Source organism: Meleagris gallopavo, chromosome 1, assembly GCF_000146605.3.
Source record: "Meleagris gallopavo isolate NT-WF06-2002-E0010 breed Aviagen turkey brand Nicholas breeding stock chromosome 1, Turkey_5.1, whole genome shotgun sequence".
Classification (NCBI taxonomy): Eukaryota; Metazoa; Chordata; class Aves; order Galliformes; family Phasianidae; genus Meleagris; species Meleagris gallopavo.
Window position 1 is genome coordinate 140,603,786 of NC_015011.2, and position 23,455 is coordinate 140,627,240.

A 23,455-nucleotide genomic window follows, 5' to 3' on the forward strand; every position below is an offset into this window, starting at 1 on the left:
AAAAAAAGAATTCTTACTGTATACAGTCTTACTGGTAAATTTTAAGGGACAGTGCCTCCAGCATAGTTTTTGGCAGCTAGAGATATGCTGGAGGGAACTTGGAACTTGTTCCTTAATAAGCTAGTAACAAAGGAAAGGAGAACAACCTGAATCTGAATATTGTAGAGGGAATAAAAGTATATGTGAGCTCTGAGTTTCTGTTACTCTTCCCTGAACACAGTACAATTGCTCAGAAATTGAGCTTTAACTATCTTTTTCTAGTCTGCTGTATTTTGACTGTACTTTAGTATGGTTTCATCAGTATTCCTGAAAATAATATCCTACAGTTAGTGACATGTTCTGCACTTCCTTATAAGAAGGATATGTTGTGGCTATCATGTCAGTTGCCCAGAATAAAAAGTTGTCAGAGCCCAGAGTAGAAAGGTCAACTTGAGGAAGCTGGAAGTTTTGTAACCACTAGATGGAGTCATGTGAGCATGTTTCATACTAGAATCCTGTGCTATGGCTTGAAACATAAAGCAGTTAAAGGAGCTATAGATGTCTTATGTCTCATGCTTACTAATGGAAGTTCATTTGCTCAGTGTAGTTGGGCAACTTCCTGAAGTTCCTGGGTTATTGTTACTATGGCTGCCCTGAAGATGTACTTGAGTTAAGCTTGAACTTAAGGTGTGTGCCTTACTGGTTACTCCCCATGCTTACTTGTGGATGAGAATGTGTTATTATGTGTATAAGAATGGACTTGGGAGGAGGATGACCTTTTTGCAGCTCTCAGTTATGCAACAGGAAAGTACTACCTATGGCACTTAGTATTTTGTAATTAGTGGGGTTTTAAATGTGTGTATCTCTCCATCAGCACATACATGAACTGTGTATGCAAGATTAAAATCTCTGAATTAGCATTCCGTGGGTTGCATCATTTAGGCTTTCTTCCCACTTGCTCAGATGTGAAAAAAGGCATAATAAACATTCCCTTGTATGTAGATTAAAATCAACTTATGCCATTAGCTGGCTATGACAAGCTTCCATGGCTAATATTCCAGTCTTCATAAGTCTTATTTTTGACTTTTTGACGCATCATACGGACGATAAACTTGCTTCTGGTCTTCAGCCTGATGATATAGTTAGGGTTTCTAATGTTACAGTAGGTTTTTCATTTCTCTGTGATGTGTATCCCTTCTTTGGGCCTTGCTGAGTGTGCGGATTCTCATTCAAAATTACATGCTATTGTCAAGATTATCTCTTGGAGGAAGCATAACTGGTCTTCTTTTCAAGTACAGAATTTTCTTGGATCTTTTCTCTGTTTGATGTGTGGCTACCTGATACAGTGCCAAGGAATCATGCGAGGGCACGGGCTGAAGGACAAATATGAGTTACTTGGTCCAATTCCCTGCTCAAAGTAGGTCTGGTTGCTTGGAGACTATGCCGGTCTAGTTTTACGATCAACAGATGGGGAGATTGTTTAATTTCAATATTTGACTACTCTCATGGTTAAAAATATATATACACATCAAAAACTCCCTGTATATAAATTAAATATTGCATGGGGTTATCTCTTGCCGTCTGACTGCCACCAAGAAGAACCTGGTTCCATCCTCTCTTAATCTTCCTGTTAGGCGGTTGTGGATAGTGATAAGATCTCCTTTGAGCATTTGTTTCAGGCAGAATTATCCAAGATCTCAGCAGTCCTTATATCAGGCACCAGAACCTGAATTTTCTGCTTCTCCTCTAGGATGATACTGTTAAATTGGAACTGTTGTTTACTCTTCTCCTCTTGCTTGTGGATCTTAGTTTTTTCCTGCAGCTTTACCAGGCAGAAGCCAGTACCTTGGTCTGGATTATCTGGTTATTAAGGCACTCCAAAGGCACACCGTTAACTGGTGTCTGTTTTAACCCTTCTGGGCTTAGTCAGCTTTGGGCCCACATCTCTAGCATTCTGAGCTGATCCACAGACAGCTGCCAGATGGAAGGAAGGTAGTGCTCCACCTACAGATGCTGTCAGGCTTTGTGAAAAGCTGAGTTCAGTCAGTATGTGTTAAAATCACTCGGGAACCAGATGCTCACTCTGTCAAGATGGCATCAGTTTGGCTATGTTAAGTATCAAGGACAATTTATTTGGTAAAGTTTTAAGTACTTCAAATGTTTTAAGAGATTAAACGTATTTTTGTGCCTTAAATGCCTAGATGCTTAAATCCTGACTGAATTGCATTCTCCTGCAGATATGGCCTTGTTTCTTTATGAAATACTTTCCTATAATGGTGGCATGTCTGAAGACAGAACGTCCATGTTGTTTGGTGGTAACATATTTGATGGGAAGCTCTCCTTAGTTTGATTTCTGTCTAGTTGCACCTCATAAACTCTTATTATTGAGAGTTTACAAGATGATTTTAAATCAATTCAGGTAGCTTTTCCTTAAAGACTTCTATCTCTGTAGGGTGCTAACCAGCATCAAACCGAAACTTGAAAGCATTGGTTAAAATGGCCTGATTTCTGGCACTTGTTTACTTTTTACCTACAAGATTCTGCTTGCTGGAACTCACTTGATTGCTGTAGGGCTGCTTAATATTTTGAAGCCCTGTGGTATTGCAGTGAAAAGTGATCATTAGGCATTTGCTACAGTAAAGTTATGACTGGTGGTTAGGCTTTTAAAGTAATTGTGGAACCTCTGTTAAGCAGTTCCCAACAATTACTTTGGAGAGTGGCTAGAGCTTCTTCTATATTACCTGTCTATGTCTTAGAGGGACGTGTCCTTCTGAAGAAACAATTTCATCTTTTTAACTTCAGAAATCTTGTAGTGCAGTCAGTACTGGTCCAGTACAGTACATAGCAGGGAGAAGCTTGATGCATCCCATATAAACCAGGCAGTCTAGTCTAGGAATTTAGTATTTACAATATGTGCTAATTTGAATAACTCTGGAAATCTGCAAGCAGACCTTTTTTCACAAAGAGAAGTAATGTTATTCATGTCCCCTCTCCACAGCCCTCCTTTCCTTCCCTAAGGGAGAAAGACCTCGTAAACCAGGTGCAGCTAAAGGCAGTTTGCAATGTCCAGCTTGCTGCTCATATCATGAACAATACAATCTTGTTCATATGTTTTGTTTGTATGTTTTGTTTACTTTCTAACCATTGGATTAAAATGTTTGGCTACCTCAGGCTGTCCCTTATCTCTCTTCTCTTCTTGGTAGAGGAAGTTCCGTCAGACCCTCGGAAGAATTTTTCCATCATCCTGGTTTCACTTTGAGATGTAATTCCATTAATAGATAGTATTACAGTTGTGTCACGTTTCTGTCTGCACGTTCACTGCTTTGTGCAGTGCGGGGTGCTCATCACAATTGCAGGAATTTCCCTTGTAAAGCTGGGAATCTCCACTTCGCTTCACTATAGTGACATAGGAAAAAGTCAGCTTGTTGGCAGTCTGCTTTACGTATTCGGATTTCTCACAGTATTAATATTTAAGCACCTGGTCACACATCTCCTCTATCTGGATTCTTCCCATCCCTTATGACCTTATGTTTATCTGCCTTTCAGGCTCAATTTGGAATGCTTTTTATGTCATTGTTATCACCACAGTATTGACCCGAGTCTGTTTCAGTTGCCTTTTTAAAAATACTGTAGGAACACGATGCTAAATTTATTCAAGGTGCAGTCAGAATAAAATTTGCTCTTTATCAGTTTTGAATTAGAGCACCTCCTGAGGCCACTTCCAACCTGTATCATTCTGTGATTCTATCATCTCGTTTGTCTTCCTCAATGAACTCTCTTTGTGTGTTTCCACATCCTGTGTGGTGCTTTAAAAGTGAGGCCATTTTCTCGCCAATGGAAAGAACTGTCTGATGCATGTTAAGCTGCTCTAAAATGAGTAGAATTTGTGCTAAATACTTCATTCTCACTTTTTTTTTTCCCTCTGCCCAAAGCTACTCCTTATTGACAAACTGCTGTAACACAATTTATATTTCTTACAGTGTGTGGAACATGATAATGACTGCCCTGGAGAATATGGGACTGGAAGGAACTACTTGGATAGCTGTCAAGTATTGATTCTTTTTCCTTTTTAATCAATGTTTCTACATACTATTATACCATATTTGAGTTAGAAATGTAATCCTGAGATGTTAACTAGCTAGATGTAAGGGAAAAATAGTAATAAATCTTGAATGTTTCTTCTGAATCATTCATTACAGCATTTCCCTAAGTTAGTTTGTATGGGGACAGACGTGTAGTTGACATCATTGATCTGTTCTCCCCCTCCCTTCGTGCTTCCCTGAAGTCCCTTTAATTAAGAATAATCAAATAGTCATTAAAATAATAAAAAAAAGAGCACAGCTATTTGCTATCAGTGACTTCATAAAGTCAGTTCTGGCAGATGGGAACTCACTACTCCAAGTTACTTTTATGCGTGAGGGAGAAAAGAAGAAATAACGACAGTTGTCAGCATCCAGCTCCCTTGTGGTGTGCCTGAACTGAGAACAGCACATTGATAACATATAGGTTAGATTGAAGGGTTTTGTTTCTCGTTAGCAGCAGTAACTTAATTTCCCTTCATTCTTGAGTCCCTGCATGTGACATTTCTGCTTTTAAACATTAAAAAGCACAAATAGGTCAAGGAAAGAAATGTTTGCTAGTACGAACTCTGTGCTAGGCATTCTGGGAGTGTGCTTTCTTGCAGCAGATGAGGATTCTTTGTGGCTGGCAGCAGAAACTGCAGCAGTATCTTTGCAGTTTCCTTTCATCTTTGATTATGTTCTGAGGATCTTTGAAATCTGGGAGCTGTTTCCCAGACCCTCCGGAATATCTTTTCATCTCTCTTGTGGAGTACAGCGCATGCTGAAAGCCTCTTATCTTCTTCAGCTGAGGTATCCTTTGCTTTTCATCACCCTCTGATTTTTCGGCGGCTGGATTTTTGGCAGTGTTTGGCTTAAACAAATAGGATTACATTTCAGTAGCTGATGACTTGTAGTTGAGGAACGTACTGAATGTCGGACATAATGAAGATTGTACAAAGAAATATTTCTGCAAAGCACAGGGAAATTATCCGAGCTGAGCAAAGGAAGACGACATTCTGCAAATGCAATCAGGGCTGCTAGAAATGCAAAATTCACCGGATTTGGAATGGGTTGCACTACAAGTGTGGTTCTGTTTAAAGGCATCCGAACAGTTTTTGAGAGAAACTGTGGTTATATTTGCAAACAGCAAGGGGAAAACAATGCCCTTGAATATACAGCATTCAGCTTGCCAGATGAAGATTCAGGAATATTGATTCATTCATCTCTGGTAAATACAAACTTGTTTCAGTAATAATTTTATCTGGTAATTGAAAGCTAAACTAAATACCGTGTTTATTTAATGTCTACTGTGTACAGACTTGATATTGCCTTGATAGTATAGCATGCTAGTGCATGTATGTGACATGTAATACACGTGTGCATGCAGCTGTAACATCAAAGCTTGGGCTTCATACTCATTGTATCATTTGGATTTGTATTAATAGTGTGAACAATTTGCTCTCTGTAAACAGGATTGGTACACAAGATCATATGTTAAATCTTTCTTAACGTGCTTTCGGAATGTATTTGGCACTTCAAATGGAGCACAGATAATTACATTATTTGGAAAAACTGAGGAATGCATTGCTGGAAAAACGGTAACCCAGGATTTAAGGTTTATTTTTCAGATGCATTTAAATAATTTTTTTCTTCTCTGAAAACATTCTGTTTCCATTTAAGTTACTGGAATGTGTACAGGAGCATTCTAGAAGAAAAAAAAAAGGTTAAAGGAAGCAGTAAACTGTTTTCTGCACCTTCTTTGCTTGCAAAGGCTTTTTTAGGTGTTGCTTGATGCAAAGAAAACCTGCTTTAAAGTGAGACTGTTGTCTTTGTACCCCGCAGGTTAATGACGCATATGTGCGTCAGATATATTACATTTAGGCTTGAGGGGGTGGAATTGCAATAGCTAACGAGCACTGCTTGCTTCAGAATTGGGTGAATAAAGGAGTTAAATATTTATTTCGATTAATTTTAAGTCACTTGTTAATTGCTAGCTCAACAACAAGGCAGTTGGAATAAGAGGGGTGTGGTACCTTGGCATTTCGGCAAGCTTGTAGTGCCTGCTGGCATACCCATGCTGTGCAACTGCAGTTATGGAAAGCCTTCAGAAATATCATCAAGCTGTTGCCTTTATGCTGGTCAGCTTCGTTCTTGTTGAACAGAAAGATGAGAAAAAAGGGGTGTCTGTGTGTATGTGTATGTATATACACACACATATATATATGCATGCAAGTAAAACTTCAGGAAAGAATATGTGTATGTACACAGATGTATGTATGTGTATGTATACACACGTGTATGTGCGGTGTATACTTGTATTTATGTGTATGCATTTATATATATATTATATATACACACACACATTACTTAGTTTCCAGGAATGAACCTGAACTGGCTTTGGATGCTTAAAATAACTGACGGTATGTGTATTGCCTTTCATGATAGTATTGCTTCTCATAAATTCTTAATATTGTTGGCTATTACAAATAAAATGGCTTCTTCTAGGTATTAGAAGCCTCTTTATGCTGTTAGACATGTTAAAGTTGACCTGATACAGATGGCTATTAGACATTGGTTAAGGGCTGGACAGTGACTACTTCTGCTAACTTTTGCAGTCCTTCGAATTCAGGACCCAGCACCTTTACTGGCTTCCATTACACAAATAGTTAGGTGAGAAACAAATAATACTCTTAGAATATGTATAGAATATTGGAGTGAAAAATCATTTGTATAATGGATTTTTTTTTTTCCTTCTTCATCTTTGTTTCCTCTGCTATTTTTTTCCCAGGATTAATTTCTCTTTAATTTGGGCCTGCAGAATTGGTTTGCAGAGTAGCAAGATGAACACAAAATATCCTTAGTCTTCCAAGTACTACTAAAGTTCCAGATCTGTTAATTGGGCTTTTCTTCTACTCCAAAAGTTGAAAATGCTTTTAAATAACATAAGTGGGGTCTATTTTTGATAGTGTTTATTTGTTGATATTTTCCATATAAATATTTATATTTGCATGGCTTTATCACCTTGGTTTAGCTGAAAGTAGTGAGTGAAGATAAGTTTCTTCCAAGGATAAATAATTGAAGGGTTCGTATTGAATGTTGTGGAATTGAGGGGTCAGAATGACTTCCTGCTCTCTGTACTGGATTACTGTAGTTTGTGGAAGAAAAGGTGAGAGTTTACAAGAAAAAATCTGGCCCTTCATTGAAAGGTGACAGTCTTGCCAGTCACAGCTGAGCCTCGCTGTGGTTTTTGGTGACTCAGACTGGGAACAGTTGCTCCTGATTTACTCCTGAAGAGTGGAAAGCAGGAAAGACACCGCAATCTTGGCAATAGTGACAAGTTATTTTACAGAGCTTATCTAAATGTGTACTTTAATACTTTAATACTTTTTTTTTTTCCACTACTTTGTTGTTAGAACTTGATTTTGCCATTTCCTCCTCCTTTAAAGACTGGTTTTCAGCAATAGAAAAGACCTTGCTTCTCCCTAAGAAGCCATTCAGGGAGGTGAAGACTTGAGGAATGCGCTTCCTCAGGAGGGAAGCTGCATGGTTAGTGTGCAAAGAGAATGACAGTGTGTCACCTTCCTGTGTTTTCCTTCATTGTGGTGTTTGTTGCAACAGATGCATGTGTGGGTGTATGACTTCACCTATTTATTCGTTTGTGCTGTAGCATATATCACAGCTGCAATTTATTAACTCTGCCTTTTTGGCTGTTCCTGCTATCTGCTCTGTTGAGCTCGTTTGGATCCAATATCTCCTGATACACAGCTGTTGTCAAAACGCCTGTGAATTTCAGGGAGTTTTGTACTGTAACTGCACATTGACCCTCTTGCAAAACTGGTGTTGAAAATCTGTGAAAATTTCCTGTGAGCAGAAGGTGGTCAGGCAGTTCTCCTGGGAGGAAAAAGCTCCATCCTGTGAAGAAGCAAGGAGGCAGCAATAGTTTGTGTAGTGTATACTCTATGATTTTTTTTCCTATTTAACTTGTAATCCAGAGGTCAGGAAGATGTACCTAAAGTCTTATTAAGTCTAATTAAAGTTTTATCTTAAGCAGGTGTACTCTTTTGATTGCTTGAAGGAAATCAAGGATAAAATGAAGGCTGAGTGAGAATGTCCTTCTTGGGAATACGGTTTATTTTCATCCATCTGAGATTGTTTGAGCCTGCAATGAAAATGCCATATCACTCATATAGGAACATTTCTAGCTTGTCATATACACTTTATCTTATTCTACATCACTGAGTTTGGAGGACCTCACGGGATCTCTATGTTCATTGGGGTATAAACCAATGTTTTTGTAAGATTATACATTTAGTTTGAGATTATGCAACTTTTAACAAGAAAATTAATGGAACTGTGTTTTCTTCAAATGTCCTCCTAGGTCATATTTATTTTCTGTAAATGTTGAAGAAAATATTCTAATCTGCTTAGCTTTATGGTAAGTTGAAGGATGTGAAACTTAGAAGGAATGGCTGAAGGAGTTGTAACTGCTGAGTCTGGAGAAGAGGAAGCTGAGGAAAGACTTCATTGCTCTCTAGAGCTACCTGGAAGGATGTTGCAGCCAGAAGGTCTGGCTCTTTTCTCAGGTTACAAGGCACAAGGAATTGTCTTCAAGTTGCATCAGAGGAGGATTGGGTTGAACATCAGGAAGAATTTCTTCACGGAGAGGTGTCAAACACTGGAAGAAGCTGCCCAAGAAAAGTGGTGGAGTCACCATCCCTGAAAGCAGTTGAGAAACGCATGGATGTGGCATTAAGGGATGTGGCTTAGTGATGGGACTCAGTAGGTCAGGTTGATGGTTGGACTTGATGGCCTTGAAGGTTTTTTCCAATGTAAAAATGATTATATGATTGTATGGAAATAAAATATATAATTTCTGCGATTTTTTTGAATTTCAAAATTACGGTACTTAGTTTTGATTTTCCTGTGACTCTTTATTGTCCATTTTCAGCATGATATTTCATGTTATTTCTGATGTGTTGGAGTATCTTGAAGTTAGGACTGTTTCATTTTCTCACAGCCTTCATTCTTGTGGTCAGATAGTATTTTATTTGCAATCGTAGTATGACCAACAAATATCTGGGAGGGATATGTTATTCTACTGTTTAGGGCATAAAAAACTGTTTGTGGTGGTACATAAAGATGAAAAATAAGCATAGGAGAATGGTGATGTGGGCATAAGAAAACCAACAAGAATTGAAAGTAGCTTTGCAAATACAGCTGTTGACATGTTGAGTGAACGAAGAGGGTAACTGGCTGTGCTGGTAAGGCCAATGGAGAAGACAGAACTTCTGAAGTGACACAGGCTGAGCTGATGGACAGTAATTTTCTTTTATATGTCTGAATATTGCAGAAAGCAGCTCTATTTATGCTTGAAATATGTAAATTTTTTTTTAACTGAGTTTGCTTTCCATGTCATACTCAACACTGCTGTTTCTCCCATGAAATTTTACAAAATGTTAGTTAAAGCTATTTAGTAGCTGGGATGTGTGCAAGATGTGGCCTAATAATTTAAATAGTTCTAAAATTTTATTAAACCTGATGTGGAAAAAACATTAATTTGAATAAATTTTTACATTTGTGCTTACAAAATTTCCAAGAAGAAATGCAGGGCATTTTGGAATAGTGCATGTCCAGCTTTAAAATGGATAGATTTGGGTATTTTCTGGAAACAGAACCAGAAACCTCCTGTTATAGTAACTGCAGCTTCTTAGTCCCTGTAACCTGTTGACTTTACAGCAACATCCTCATTAGGCCTTATTGAATTTTTGTGTGGCTGCAGCTTCTGTGCTGCTCATGAGTCATTTTGTTTGTAATGAACCGGGACATCTTTGAAGTGTACCCAAGTCTGCATATTGGAAGATTGATTAATGACAGCAGACAGCTATGTCGTTTTGGAAGTAATCTCCACAGTAGTCATTTAAGTTGGAAATATTTTGATTTCAGGCTAATATTAAATTAGTTTTCAAAAATGATTGTTTTCTTAATTTAGCATACAATATAATGCTTATAAAGTTCATTACTGAAAGGCCTGATGTCCTCGCTGTATGACTTAACAAATTAGTATCAACTTGTTCCTTCCTAGTGGAAAAGTTTATGGAAACAAAGTAGAAGTATAGAAAAGAGAAGATTCTAGGGAAGTGAGGCTGTTGAGTGAGTGGAATTTTTTTCTTTTTTTTTTCTTTCTTTTTTTTTAATGTGCTTAAACAGCTTATGCAGCATTTCCCTTGTGGTGTGCAGGTAATTTGTGTGGCTTACTTTGTTAGGCTGCTGTCAGATCATGCTTAAGCTTGCAATTGTATTAAAATTTAGTTTTATCCATCAGCACTCAGAGCATTAGACCTCATTAGACCTCTTAATAAGGAAGAAACAGACCTGATTGCAACATCCTAACTGCTCCATAGCTTTTCTTGTGTCCCTTGTGTGAGAACTTTTTAATCTCCTTTCATCTTTCTGCTTTGGGTAATGAAAATCTACTATCTTATGTGTTGACACATTGTTTTGGTTAAATCTCCTGATGGATCTTGTAGAATTTTCAGGGTCTTTTTTTTTTAACTTTTCTATACACTCGTAAGAGAATACTTGTATGTCCAAATGTAGCTGCCTTTCAGCAGCAGCAGTTAGGGAACAAATTCATTGAACACGTCGTTCCTGAAACAGATGAAAGTCTTTGAAAGATGCCTGTGAGAAGTTTGTTAGACCTAGATTGGCCAGCACTCTGTGTACTGGTATGCAAAAGGTATTGAAGACTGAGGATGAAATCTGGGGATAGTTGTTCAAAGTCTAAATATGTAAGTTATTATTTGTCCATAACAAAATAGGCTGAATGTGCAGAAAAAAAGCATCTGGGCAAAAAAAAAAAGACATCAAGTTTGAATCTAGGTAGAAAATACGTTTGCTTTGAAAGCAGCGTCTTGGGAGAGCTGAATATCCTGCTTTTAACTTCAAAGCATGAGCATGAAACCTTCTGGCTTGCTTGAGTTGCATGGTGTGAAGAGGAATTGTTTCGGTACAAAAATAAAATCATAGATTGATGGAATGGCCTGGCTTGAAAAGGACCACAATGATCATTTAGTTTCAACCCCCCTGCTATGTGTGGGGTCACCAACACCAGCCCAGGCTGCCCAGAGCCACATCCAGCCTGGATTTAAAAAAAAATAAAAAAATAATAATATAATGTATACAAGTAACAAATTTTTAAAAAATATGTTTTTAATTAAAACACGAGAGGCCAACAGAAATGCAGAACTAGTGAGATATTTAAACTTGTTTTTTGTGAAAGTAATAAATGTGCTAACTTATTTTATGAAATAACAGAAGCCCAAGTTTAATGATTAAATTGGAGAACTTGCATATTTGCTTAATAACAAAAACATGTCTTCACAGCACCACATGTAGGTAGGTTGAAATATTAATGACAGTCACTGTGTTTTACTTGCCAAGAGGCACAAGCACATGGAATATATAGTACATATAAGCTGCAGTCAACTGAGTGTGTAGTGGGCATGAGAAACAGTACTGCATTGCACCCTTCCCCTCTGCAGCATTCAGTTGTCACTTTTGCAGTCCATACTCAAGCTATATGCTAATGACTTGTGAAAAATATTGCTAAAAATCACATAATAACATTACAAGTTTACATTCTTGTGGGGTCACATGGCTATCTATCTGCCTAGGGCCATGTGTGGCTCACAGGCTGTAGGTTGGAAACGTATGCTTTAAAGCCTTCTATGAACTTGAGTAATAGGAATGAGACTTCTGCAGTGGAGACAGTGCAATTTTGCTTTCAAAATTAGAGTCTAGAGCTAGTGAACACTAAAAAGGAGTTGACTTTTCTGTTTTTTTTTTGTGCTGTTGTTTTAACTATTTAACACTACCATGTGCTTTAGGAACAGCCTGAAGTATGCATTTCAGCTATCTACAGATGCAGGTATCCTCTTCTGGTGTGAAATTAGATGTGTTTACAGTAAAGTTGGGAGGAAGCTGCTAGCTTTTGCAATGTTATTGTTTCTTAGAAATCTACTGTTTAAAGATTAGTATTATGGAGTAGGAGGACCGCTGCTGTTCTTCAGGATTGCTTGGCACAGAGTTGCTTCTGTTTGGGAGGTGTTCTGACCTACGTTTTTGACTTGCGTATGTCTTTGATCAGTATCTGTACTGTCCCATTAGTTCCTGATAATTGTATGCTGCAGTCCAAGTAGGAAAAGAGTGATCTTTAATCAAATACTGTTCTCACTGCCAGTCTCCCTGTCTATGTGGAGATAGAATCATAGAATAGAATAATAGAATAAAAAAATCCTTAGAGTTGGGAGAGACATTTAAAGGCCATCCTGTCCAACTCCTCTGCAATGAACAGGGATATGTAAGCTAGGTCACATTACCCAGGGCATTATCCACTCTCATCTTGAACATCTTCAGGGATGGAGCATCAATCATATCTCTGGGCAACCTGTGCTAGTGCCTCACTGCCCTCACTATAAAGGACTTTTTCCTGATGTCCAACCTAAATCCACCCTCTTTAAGTTTGAAGCCATTTCCCCTTGTTCTGTTGCCACAGACCCTGCTAAAGAGTCTGTCCCCTTCTTAGGAGTCTGTCCTCCTGTAGCTCCCCTTTAGATATGACTGGTTGCCAGCTCCATTCATGACTACTCTTTGGGCCCAGTCCTCCAGCCAGTTCTTTACCCAGCAAAGAGTGTATCTGTCCAAGTCACAGTGCCAGCTTCTACAGGAGAATACTGTGGGAGGTGATGTCTAAGGTTTTGCTGAAGTCTTGGGAGAGTACGTCAACAGCCTTTCCCTCATCCACCAGATATGTCACTTGATCAAAGAAGGAGATCAGTAGTGGATAAGGGAAGAGCAACTGACATAATTTACCTGAATTTGTACAAAGTATTTGATGCTGTCTCATGTGACATCCTTGTCCTTGTCTCTGAATTGATGTGGATTTGGTGGATGAACTATTTGGTGGATAAGAAATCAACTGGATAGTCACACTTCCAGTGTGTGTTGCACTCAGTGTTGTAGTGAAATAGTGACAAGTGTTCTTCAGTAGTTGATATTGGCACTGTTTAGCATCTTTGTCAGTGATATGAACAGTGGGATTGACTGCAAGGGATACGTTTGTGGACAACACCAAGCTGTGTGGCGTGGTTGACATACTGGAGAGAATGGAAGATGTTCAAAGGGACTTCGATAGGCTTGAGAGGTAGGCCTGTCTGAACCTTACGAGGTTCAACAAGGCCAAGTGCAAGGTGTTAAGCTGGAGAAATCCTGAGCACAAATTGCCTGACTGGGTACAGAGAAGGACTTGGGATATTGGTGGACAAAAAAACAGGATGTGGGCTGGCAACATGCATTTGCAGTCTGTATCCTGGGCTGCATCAAAAGACGAGTGGCCAGCAGAGTAGGGGGGAGATGATTCTCCCTCCCTATTCTGCTCTCATGAGAACCCACAATCTGTACTGTGTTTAGCTCTGGATCCCCCAGCACAAGAAAGATGTGGAACTGTGTGAGAGCGTCCAAAGGAGTTCACAAGGGTGCAGAGGATTGGAGTACCTCTCCTATAAAGACAGTGAGGGAGCTGGGGTTTTTCAGCCTGTAAGAGAAGTCTTCAGGGAAACCACATTGTGGCCTTCTAGTATGTAACGGGTATCTACAGGAAAGCTGGAGAAGGACTTGACAAGGAAGAACAAGGAATGGCTTTAAACTAGAAGAGGGTAGATTTAGATTTAAGGAGAAAATTTGTCACTATTGAGGAAGGTGAGGAACTGGAACAGACTACCCAGAGAAGCTGGGCAACTTCATCTAGTGGATGATGCCCCTGTGTATGGCAGGGAAGTTGGAACAAGATGGTTTTTAAATCCCTCCCAACCCAAACCGTTCTTTGGCCGTTCCTAGAAGGAATGAGTCTTACTGACTTTTTTGTGACCTTTTCTATTTCATCTGAATGTAATGAGTATGGCAAGGAACTGCCAGGTGAACTGTGTGCTGTATTCCATCTGCTGTCAGCTCAGCTTACTGAGCCTTTCTCTTGAATGTTTCGGTATATTTTTCCAGGGCAAATACATATCTGTTAGTCATTTAAGAATCTTTGCGGCTCTCAGGTGCACATAGCTACAAGACTGAATCTTCCACTGACTTAAAGAACATTATGCTTTTAACACAGCTGCAAGGCAGGATGCCAAGTGTGGGAAGGCAGTGCTGGTGTATCTCTTACTGATACAGATGACAGCTAGAAAGATTGGCTTTTAATAGTGGTAATCATTCTACTTAAGTGAGTCCACGTTTTCATATGAACTAGTGTCCTAAAACCAGATCCAACCAACCAAAAGCCCCCAAACAAGAAAACTGCTGGAGAACGAAGCATCAAAACACCATTAGCAGTCCATCCTTCTTTCTCTTTTTTGGAAGTTATCTGTTATGAGGTGCTGTGAGCTATGTGGGCTTTGAAAGATACCCCAAGGAGCAGAAGGAGATGTGAGTACTAGTAAATTCTCTTATTTTCAAATGGATAGGACCTACAAACTTAAAGCACGATTATTCTTTCCCCTTCTCCCCTTGGTCCTCTGTTGCTAGAGGTTAAGCAACAGTTCTTTCCCTGAAACAGCTGACAGAGATGAGTTTGACTGTAATGTTAGCTGATGGATATAGTGAATGCTGATGTTGGCCACTCAGTGGGAATTATTAGAATCGGAATTAGAGTAGTTCAGTAGGAAGGCACCTACACTGAGTTTAGTTTAGTCATCTTGATACAGATTGTAAATGGGACTTAAAGCTAAAGAAGTGCCCCAAAGCTACTCCATTTTTTGTCTGTTTTTGCAGTGACACTGCATAGGCATCCTTTCTTCCATTGAAGTTCAGAGAAAAATGCCCATTCTCTTCATTACTTTCTGTTCATTAAGTGATATTTTACGTTAGAAAAGTCTGTGATTGGAATGAAAAGTGATTGAAAGAAATAAGAGTGTGTATATGGAAAACCTGTCTTTTGAGCAGTAAATTTGCTGGATGAAGCACTGAGATATCCTGGGAATACTGAGGACTCTTTTTACCCATGTAATTTTGTCATTATGTAGGTAACTCCTTCAGGGAAAATGATGCAAGGAGGGAGCCAGATATTTGACATTTGAAAGTAGTATGAAAAGTACTGTTCGTAAAACCACCGTGGAAAGTTCTTCAAGCAACTGTATTTTTAAAAGGACTTAATATGTTGTTTCCATAACAATCTGAATTATTTTTCAGATAGGTCTCTATTAGCTAATAATTTCCTGCAATTCTGGGAGTTGTGTTGGAAACGCGGTCAAATAACTTTTGTACACTGACAGTCTTTTTGTATTTGTGTAGCTATATTAATCAGAAGAAACTCTTTTTAAAGTGCAAGGTATTTTGAACTCTTTATTGGTGAGTATTTGGAGGTGCCTTGTGCATAATAAGGCTGTGCATTTCGCAACCCATCTCGTTGAAACAAATTCCTGTTTGGCAGCTGCATCCTCAAGTGATGGTATAATTTAGTCTAAGCTGTGCTGTACTTCCGTTTTCTGGAAACAAAAGGAGCTGGTGCCATATAAAAGTGTAACTAAGTGTTCTTGAACTATTGTCTAACTTGACTTGGTCAGGAAGATCTGGTTTTGTGAATTTGAATAAACTGCTCGTTTCCTTCTTTTAACTCTTAAAGGAGCTTTGTAGAGTGGTGGTGTCTAGAGTGCCTAAATGTTAAAAAGACTGCTTAAAAATTAAGTGCATTGACCTTAATTCTAGAGAATTACTAATTAACTAGAGAAAAAGAGTTGCAGGAAATTGTGATGATCTTGATTAATATTGAGTTAACTGTACTGTTTCTTTCTGTAGACTCATTGGAAATGGGCAAGCATTGTGGATGGGGTGGGCAGACTGTTGGTCGGACTCTGCATTTGGTCACAACCCATGATTCTGATTTAACCACAGTGAGCTGAAGTAGGAATATCTTACTCAGGTGTGAGAGCTGAGAGAAAGGCAGTGGAGAAGGGGAAGAGAAAGGAACAATAGAATTTTAAGTTAGGCCTTAAGAGTAAGAAATGTGTTCCTGAAGCTGTGCCTTCTTACAAATACTAGTCAAAAAAGAGGGTATTTGAGCTTCTCTACAAGCTTATCTACTTTCTTCAGATTAGGGTGACTTTTTTTTCTGTAAGAGATTAAAATTGATGTCAAGTTAAATTTAGGATGTCAGTTATATTGAAGTGAGGTAATTAATTGCCCAAGGAAGTGGAGCAGAATTAAGAACTGAATGAAAGTATTGGCTTAGTTTACAAAACTATCTTATTGGATAAATGGACAGGGAATCTAAATTTGGGATGTATTTCACTTTGAATTGAATTGTCTCTCAGATGTGTTTTTTGTAGGTAAATACAGCCACTGAGGTTTGCATGCTTGGTGTTTGTAACTTGTTAGTGTTGAAAAGAAGTAAAGCTAAAACCAAAATATCTCTTTCAACCCGAAGAACATCATTCATCAGTTCACACTGTTTAGGAGGAGTTTAGCATAAAATCATGCACTAAAACTACTACACGAGGGACCTGTGTTAGTTGAACCTTAAGAATTATCGAAACAGTCAACTAAGCTGCTTATAAAATTGCTTTGCTCTTTGACTAAAGAGTTGTGCAGTAGTGGTCCTGATAAGTCACTGCCTCTTTGGGAGCATGCATCTGCTGAGCAGTACCTCTGAGTAATAAAACACGATACTGTGTTGGTATACAAAAGCAAAAGTGAAGCACGACTCGAGTTCATATTACCGTTAAGTCTGGAGATGGACGATACCAACCGCTAAGTGCTGTCTGATCTTGAATAATGTGGCCAAGGGATGCTTCTGCAAATCTCATGGGACAGGGAAGATCCCCTGCTCCGTACTCTGGTGTCATCAAAAAGAATGAAGAGGCCACACAGAAGGCAAAGCCAGTAAGTTCTGGCTGACTGCTCCTCCTGGCTGCAGTGCTGAGGTTTTCTCAAGTGACTTCATTCAAGATGTGTAAAGATTTTGTTGCATGGTCTTGTCAGTGTTTTCTTGGCAATTGGTGATCAACATCTGAAATGCCGGAGGGTTCCAAAGAGGGAGTAATGAACTGACAGAGCACATGTGTGTGAGATAGGAATGAGCTAACTGGCTTGAATGAGTGAAGGGACTGAGGGAGCCTCCCACCACCCTCAGAAATCAGTTTTTCTATTTGGGGCATTGGTTCTAAGGTGTGTACTTGACTAGAGGTTTGGCTGTTGATAGTACCTGAATAAGTGATACTAGTATCAAAAAAACAAAAGCAAAACAACTTTATACTTCTATAAGAAAGAAATTTTACAATGAGTATTTTCCAGTTACCAAGTCCTTTATTTTATAAGTGCTGTAAAAGGCTTGGACTGTTTCACACGGTCATTTTAGAAATGCACGTTCTCTTTTGTGTTTGATTCATAACCGTAAGGCATTAGAATAGATCCACCTTCTTTTTTTTTTTCCCCCAGAGAAATACAACGTGCTTGGGGGCTGGCCTTTGTCTGTCATGCATTCCCACCATGACAGATTTAGCAAACTGCAGCTGAGAAGTTAGACTAGTTCATGCTTTCTCCTGCTTGTGTTGGGAGAAAGCTATTGTTTTCACTGGATCACTGGCATGTTAATTATTTTGATGCCAAAACGCAAACAGTTTTGCTTGTTTTTTGTATTTCCAATCAAAGAATGCAGGCAAGGACAAACAGAAATCCTAAAAAAGACCTTATTATAGAGTCTCCACAGCAGCGCAAGGATGCAGGTCTTTGTGAAGCAGAAGCGGACGGTCCTGGGGTAGTACTGGTAAGAATTGTTTGAACAAGCTGTCTGTACCCTCTAGTAATTTCAGTTCTGTCTGAAAAGCTGCTTAATTTGCTGCCGATGAGAAGTTCCAATGCGCGCTTACTTGTGTAGGTGTATTTAAGTTTTGTATTCTGTTCTTTGTGCATTGCTTGCCTTTCTAATTGATTTTTACAGTTCTGGTTCAACACTGGTTCCCTCCGAGTGTGATTTTGGATTTCTATTTTCTTACTAGCTGCTTTTCGGTGTCTGTTCCATCTACTGTAGCTGTATAGTACTTCAGACCTACTTGCTTTTCAAAATCCATTCTTGCAATTAAAGTATACCTGAACTCTCTCAAGACTGTGTGTGTAATGGTTAAATTTTATTTAAATTTTCCAAGATCTGTCTAAATTCAGGTGTATTTAAGCTAAGGGTGTGCATCTCCGTGTCTTCAATGCATGCTGTTTGGGAATTAAAAGTTTTAAAGTAACTTCAAGTGAGGCAGAAGGGGATATTCCTGTATGTAAAGGAGATAATCAAGTGAAATCTGTATCTATCTATACATATGTTGCTACACACTAGTTTTGTTGGAGTAGTAACAGTACAGCAAGAGTAGGTAATAAGCAATAATGTATTCACCAGTTGATTGCAGCTGGAGCAATAAACCTCTTCAACCAACAGAGTAGGGTTGTAAAGATGTATCGGTAGAAAGGGGCACATAAATCATTCTCACTAAAATTCTGATTTTACTTAATGATATCTCCTACCTAATTGCTGAGTAAAAGGCTAAAAGTCTCCTCTTTCTGTGTCTGGCTTTAGTTGAAATTAGTAGGAGCTGTGATCCCAACCTTTGTCCCCCAGCCCCGAGTTAAGTTCCATACTGTGTGCATTTAAGGCTCAAACGTTTTGGCATGTGTACTAATGTACATCTGTAGCTTTATGGGAATTGTTACTGTACATAGTTGGAAGCTTACATGTGCGTTTGTAAGACAAAGTTTCTTTTCCTTTGCAGAAGGAAAAGTTTTGTTTCCCTCTACTCAGGGCAGTTGTTAGTAAAACATGTTTTTTCTGCATGGGTGTGTTCTGATTTCTGGGCCAGATTTTCATCAGTACAATATGAGCTAATCTTGTGTGTGCTTTCCTGACTTTGGAATGTTTAACTTTATTTAGAACTGTTTTTATTCCCTCATGAATACTCTGAGAGGATATTTAGTGTTTCTGCAGAGATGTGGAGTACTGCAGTCATTCAGACTGTATGCACTTAAAAAAAAAAAAAAAGAAGAAGAAAAGTTACTATGTTTAATCATAGCCATTTACAAAGGTTATCCTTTTAATTTCTCAGATACTGCTTAATTTTAATATTAATGGATTCATCTACCACTAGTGTTTCCCCTCTTTTTTGCTGTTTTCAGATAAAGGATGCATTGAAAACAAAGGTCAATATTTTAAGGGAGAACACTTAGTTTCCACATAGGTCACATAAACAGTGTCTTTGCTTTCCTTCCAGTTGCTAATTTTTGTCTTAATCTGTATGTAGATATATAGACAAGTGTATATATGGCATATAATTATAGAAGGTATGATATCCGTTTTTGCTTTTTGGGGGGGTGGAACTAGATGAAATAGTACAAGGACACACTGCACTGCGTGCACTGCCTTCCTACCTCAGACATCCTGCAATTCTCTACCTATTGCTCTGCTGTCTTTCCTGCATTGATGCTTCAACATGAATTAAGTCAGGCTTCTATGAAAAGTGTTTAGAAAAAAAAAGCCTTACATTTTTAACCAAAACTTTTTATGCCCCGGTTAAGTTTCCTCTAAAATATTGATCTTCTCAATGTATTTTTTTCCCCAAGAATGATAGCAGAGAAGGCGGTAAGTTCAGAAAATGGAATCACATGCTATTTTCAGTGAGCTGAAGTGTGTCTGCACTCTTGTTTTCCTGTGGTTCGAGTTAGATCATGCCATATATTTAATTTTGAGGTGCACAAGCAAGAAGAGCCTATGGAAAAAGCATTTAGATTTTCTGGGTGGTGCCTTTCTTGGGATGAGCTATTGTTACACTAGCTGTTGTACAAGTCACCAGAATAGTACACATGCTGTCCAGCTGCACTTTGATAGTAATTCACAAGCAGCAGCTGCTTATCAAATCAGAAGATGTTTCTGGGAAGCCTGAACTACTTCTTGAAAATAAACTGGAAGTATAAAATGTAAGATGGCTGAGTCTCACAGAACAGTGCTTAAATGTAAATCCATTGTTAGAGGTTTTTGTGCTGACTGGAGAACTTAACAGGACACAACATACTTATGTTGCATCTGAAGGTAAATAAAATTACACAGGAGGCTACAAATCTAATAACTGGAACTGTATCTGTATTAAAAATTTGACATAAATACAGGCAGTTCAACTCTGGTCAAAGTGCTTGAATTCTGAAAAGTGTTCTTGTTTTGAAATGGACCCAAACCATCAACTGAGTACATCTGATGGATGAAACACAGTAATTTAGTCTATGCTCATTGAATTCTGGAAAAGTTCCCTGTTTTCTGTGACAGCTCTCTTATGACAATAGAATGAGAATTTTTAGACTTTCTATTTAAACAAAAAGAAACATTTTTTGCACAACGTTTTCTTAAAAAAAAAACACAATAATTAAAGCTTGTACAACTGTCTATTCTTTGTATGGGTGGTTCTTTGTCTGTAGCTCGAGTAAATACTTCTGGTCCATTTACGTCAGCATGAGAACAGGTGACTGAAAGAGTGCATTTTGTTCTGCATCTCACAGGCTTAAAAATTGCGAGTTTGTTGATGAAGACATGTTGTTGTTTAAGTATATGCGTAGTAGTAACATGGTCTTTACACAGAGCCACAGAATACTTGTCCAAATATACTAATTATATTCAAGCAGATTAGGTTTTTTAATATGGGTTTTGTGATGGCTGTTCTAAAATGCTTCTTATTTCTGATAAATTTCCAGTAGGATGCTGGCAATAACAGAGTGATGCAGTACAGATCCTTTCCTCTGTTTTGTCTTTGACAAACACGGCAATGGCTGGCTCAAGTGCTGGACACCATGAAAGCCTGTGCTCTTAGCATTATCTTAGGTTACTCAAATAAAAACATTGCTTGTTGCAAATCAGTAGGAAAAAATGAAGTCTTGTTTGTGAGATGTGGTTTTGCAGTCTTGATCAGGCTGTTCTGTGTGTGTCAGCAGGTCCATAAGTCTTGTTCAGTAACACTGCACAAACCCAGTATCTTTTATATTACGTGCAGTAACAGACTGGGCAAGTCTTTTCTCTGAGGGGGAGCTTGAGAGAGAATCTGCTTCCTTGTGATGTTTTAAGTCTGGCTAACTGCCAAGTTAGCGTGCTGTTTATTGTTTTCTTTTTTGTATCTGCTTTAAGCTGATAAAACATCCTCTTCCTTTTGAATCTGACTAAAGACTAAGAAAGAAATGCATAACTCTGGAGAAACTCGGAGAAGGAAAGCCTTCAAGAGATTTTATGGAAACAATTATTTTCTGTGTCAAGTGCTTCGTTGGTTAAATAGGGTGATGGTGGAGCTACATCAGTGTCCCATTGACTTAGAGGGGAGATGTGCATTCAAGACAACAGCTCCAGAGAGCTTTAGGTTCTTTAAAAGCTTGTAGTAAGGTAGGAATATGTTTTTATCTTGTGTTTACTGCACATAAGCAAAATGCAAGCAAAGCTAATTTATTTCTGAAGGTAAAGCAAACTACAGAGGAGTCTAGAAGTAAAATAACTGGAACTATGTCTGTATTAGAAACCCAACATAAATACTGGCAATACAGCAAGTCTGGTCAAAAATGTTTGGGCTGTGAAAAATGTTCTTGTTTTTAGTGGACCTGAACCATCAACTAAGTATCTGATGTATAATGCAATGCTTTGTAATTTAGACTGAGTTTTTTTTAAAAACCCACATCATCTTTGAGTTTTCCTTATGAATTGAACTTTTTTTTTTTTTTAATTAACACTTTGGTATTTTGTTTTGATGCTGTGAAACAAGATGAGTAGAACTCCTCACTAAAACAAAGACACTGGGATACGGAAGCATGTAGAAAGAAGGGCAATGAAGCTGGTGAAGGGGGCTGGACCTAAAGTCTTATGAGGAGTGGCTGAGGGAACTGAGTGGTGTTGACCTCTTCTCCCGTGTAAGCAGTAACAGGGAGAGAGGTAACAGCCTCAAGTTGCACTAAGAGAGGTTCAGTTTGGATATTAGGAAGAATTCTTTCTCTGAAAAGAGAGGTCAGGTGCTGGAGTGAGCTTCCCAGGGAAATGGTGGATTCATCGACCCTGGAGGTGTTCAAGGAAAGTTTAGATGTTGCTCTAAGGGACATGGTTTAGAGGGAAATATTGGTAATAGGTGGGCGGTTGGATTGGATGATCTTGGAGGTCTTTTCTAACCTCTTTCTGTGACAAGCAGAGACCTGATTTCAAGATGGAGTAATGTTCCTGAGGCATTATGTGAAAATGTTTCAGTTCAGTTTTTCAGTTTACAGCATTGATCAGCGCTTAGACGTAGATAAAGTTTTAACAGCTGTTGCCATAATGTATAGTATTTGTGTGTTTTTACCATGCGATTCTTCATAAATACAAATAATTTGGTAGTTTATATTCACAACTGTTTAAAGTTGTTATAAGTTTAGTTAGTACAAGTAATGAGGCCTGCCTTCCTCTGAGTTCCTGTAGTTTTTGCTTTTGAATGTGTTTAAAATTTGTAGTCAGTGCAGAAAGAAGAAAATTGTGTGATCAAAAAGGCCTCCATTGCTGGAGAATTCATACTAAAAATAAATAAAGGTTTTGGAGTGCTTCATCATTCAGAACTCTATCTAAACCCGTGGTATCATCTGATCAGTAAGCAGAACTCTTGGCAGAGTAAGTGAAGATTTTTCTTTGTGCACAGCCAGCTGTAGTGCCTTGACAGCTGTACGGTGTTTAAATGTTGTATTAGTGTATAGTAACTGAAGAGAGGTACTCAGGCAACTAAGAGGAAGAAAAATTACGTATGAGAATTCTGGAAAAAAAAGATAGAGAAGAAAGAAAGTGAATTAGCCTATCCCTACTGCAGATTATTACATTAAAACAAAACCTCAAAGCTAAGGCTGTTTCAATCTCTGCTGGACTGAGATCAGAGTTCTTTGGATAGTAGGAAGCAAAATTTAAATATTTTTGTTAATAGGGAAAATACACAGATGTTTATTTGCACCTTGCTGTGTTTGGGGAAAATAATGATTTCTTCTCTGGGGCAAATAGCTTGCTTTTCTGTGTAAGCGGATACTGTTGCCCATATGATATTGTGTGACTTGGTGTACCTTTTGAATACTCTCAGGTTTCGTGTAGAAGAAATCAATTTTTGCCAATATTTTAAGAGCTACTTTTTACAATAGGCAACAGTTTGTAAATGTATCCTCAATGTATGCCTGAATTTCTTTTTTTTTTTTTTTCTTCTTCTAGGCAAAACCAAAACTCATAGAACCAATAGACTACGAAAATGTCATCGTTCAGAGGAAAACACAGATTTTGAATGATGCTTTACGTGAGATGCTGCTGTTCCCTTATGATGACTTTCAGGTAATTTAATACCCTGTCCACCACCTTTTAAAAATCAGAT

The 23,455-nt window shown here is 38.4% G+C and overlaps 1 protein-coding gene and 1 long non-coding RNA gene across 2 annotated transcripts in view; both read left to right on the top strand.

The window, feature by feature from the left end:
* DOCK9 (dedicator of cytokinesis 9) overlaps window positions 1–23,455 on the top strand; it is a 115,785-nt gene that overhangs the window by 10,276 nt on the left and 82,054 nt on the right. Inside the window, 1 exon segment of the mRNA XM_010728651.3 lies at window positions 23,299–23,415. Coding sequence (XP_010726953.1) covers window positions 23,299–23,415 — 117 coding nt within the window.
* On the top strand, window positions 5,182–8,087 carry LOC116217814. Its single transcript, XR_004162525.1, has 2 exons — window positions 5,182–5,268; window positions 6,656–8,087. It is a non-coding gene; the product is annotated as an uncharacterized LOC116217814 (long non-coding RNA).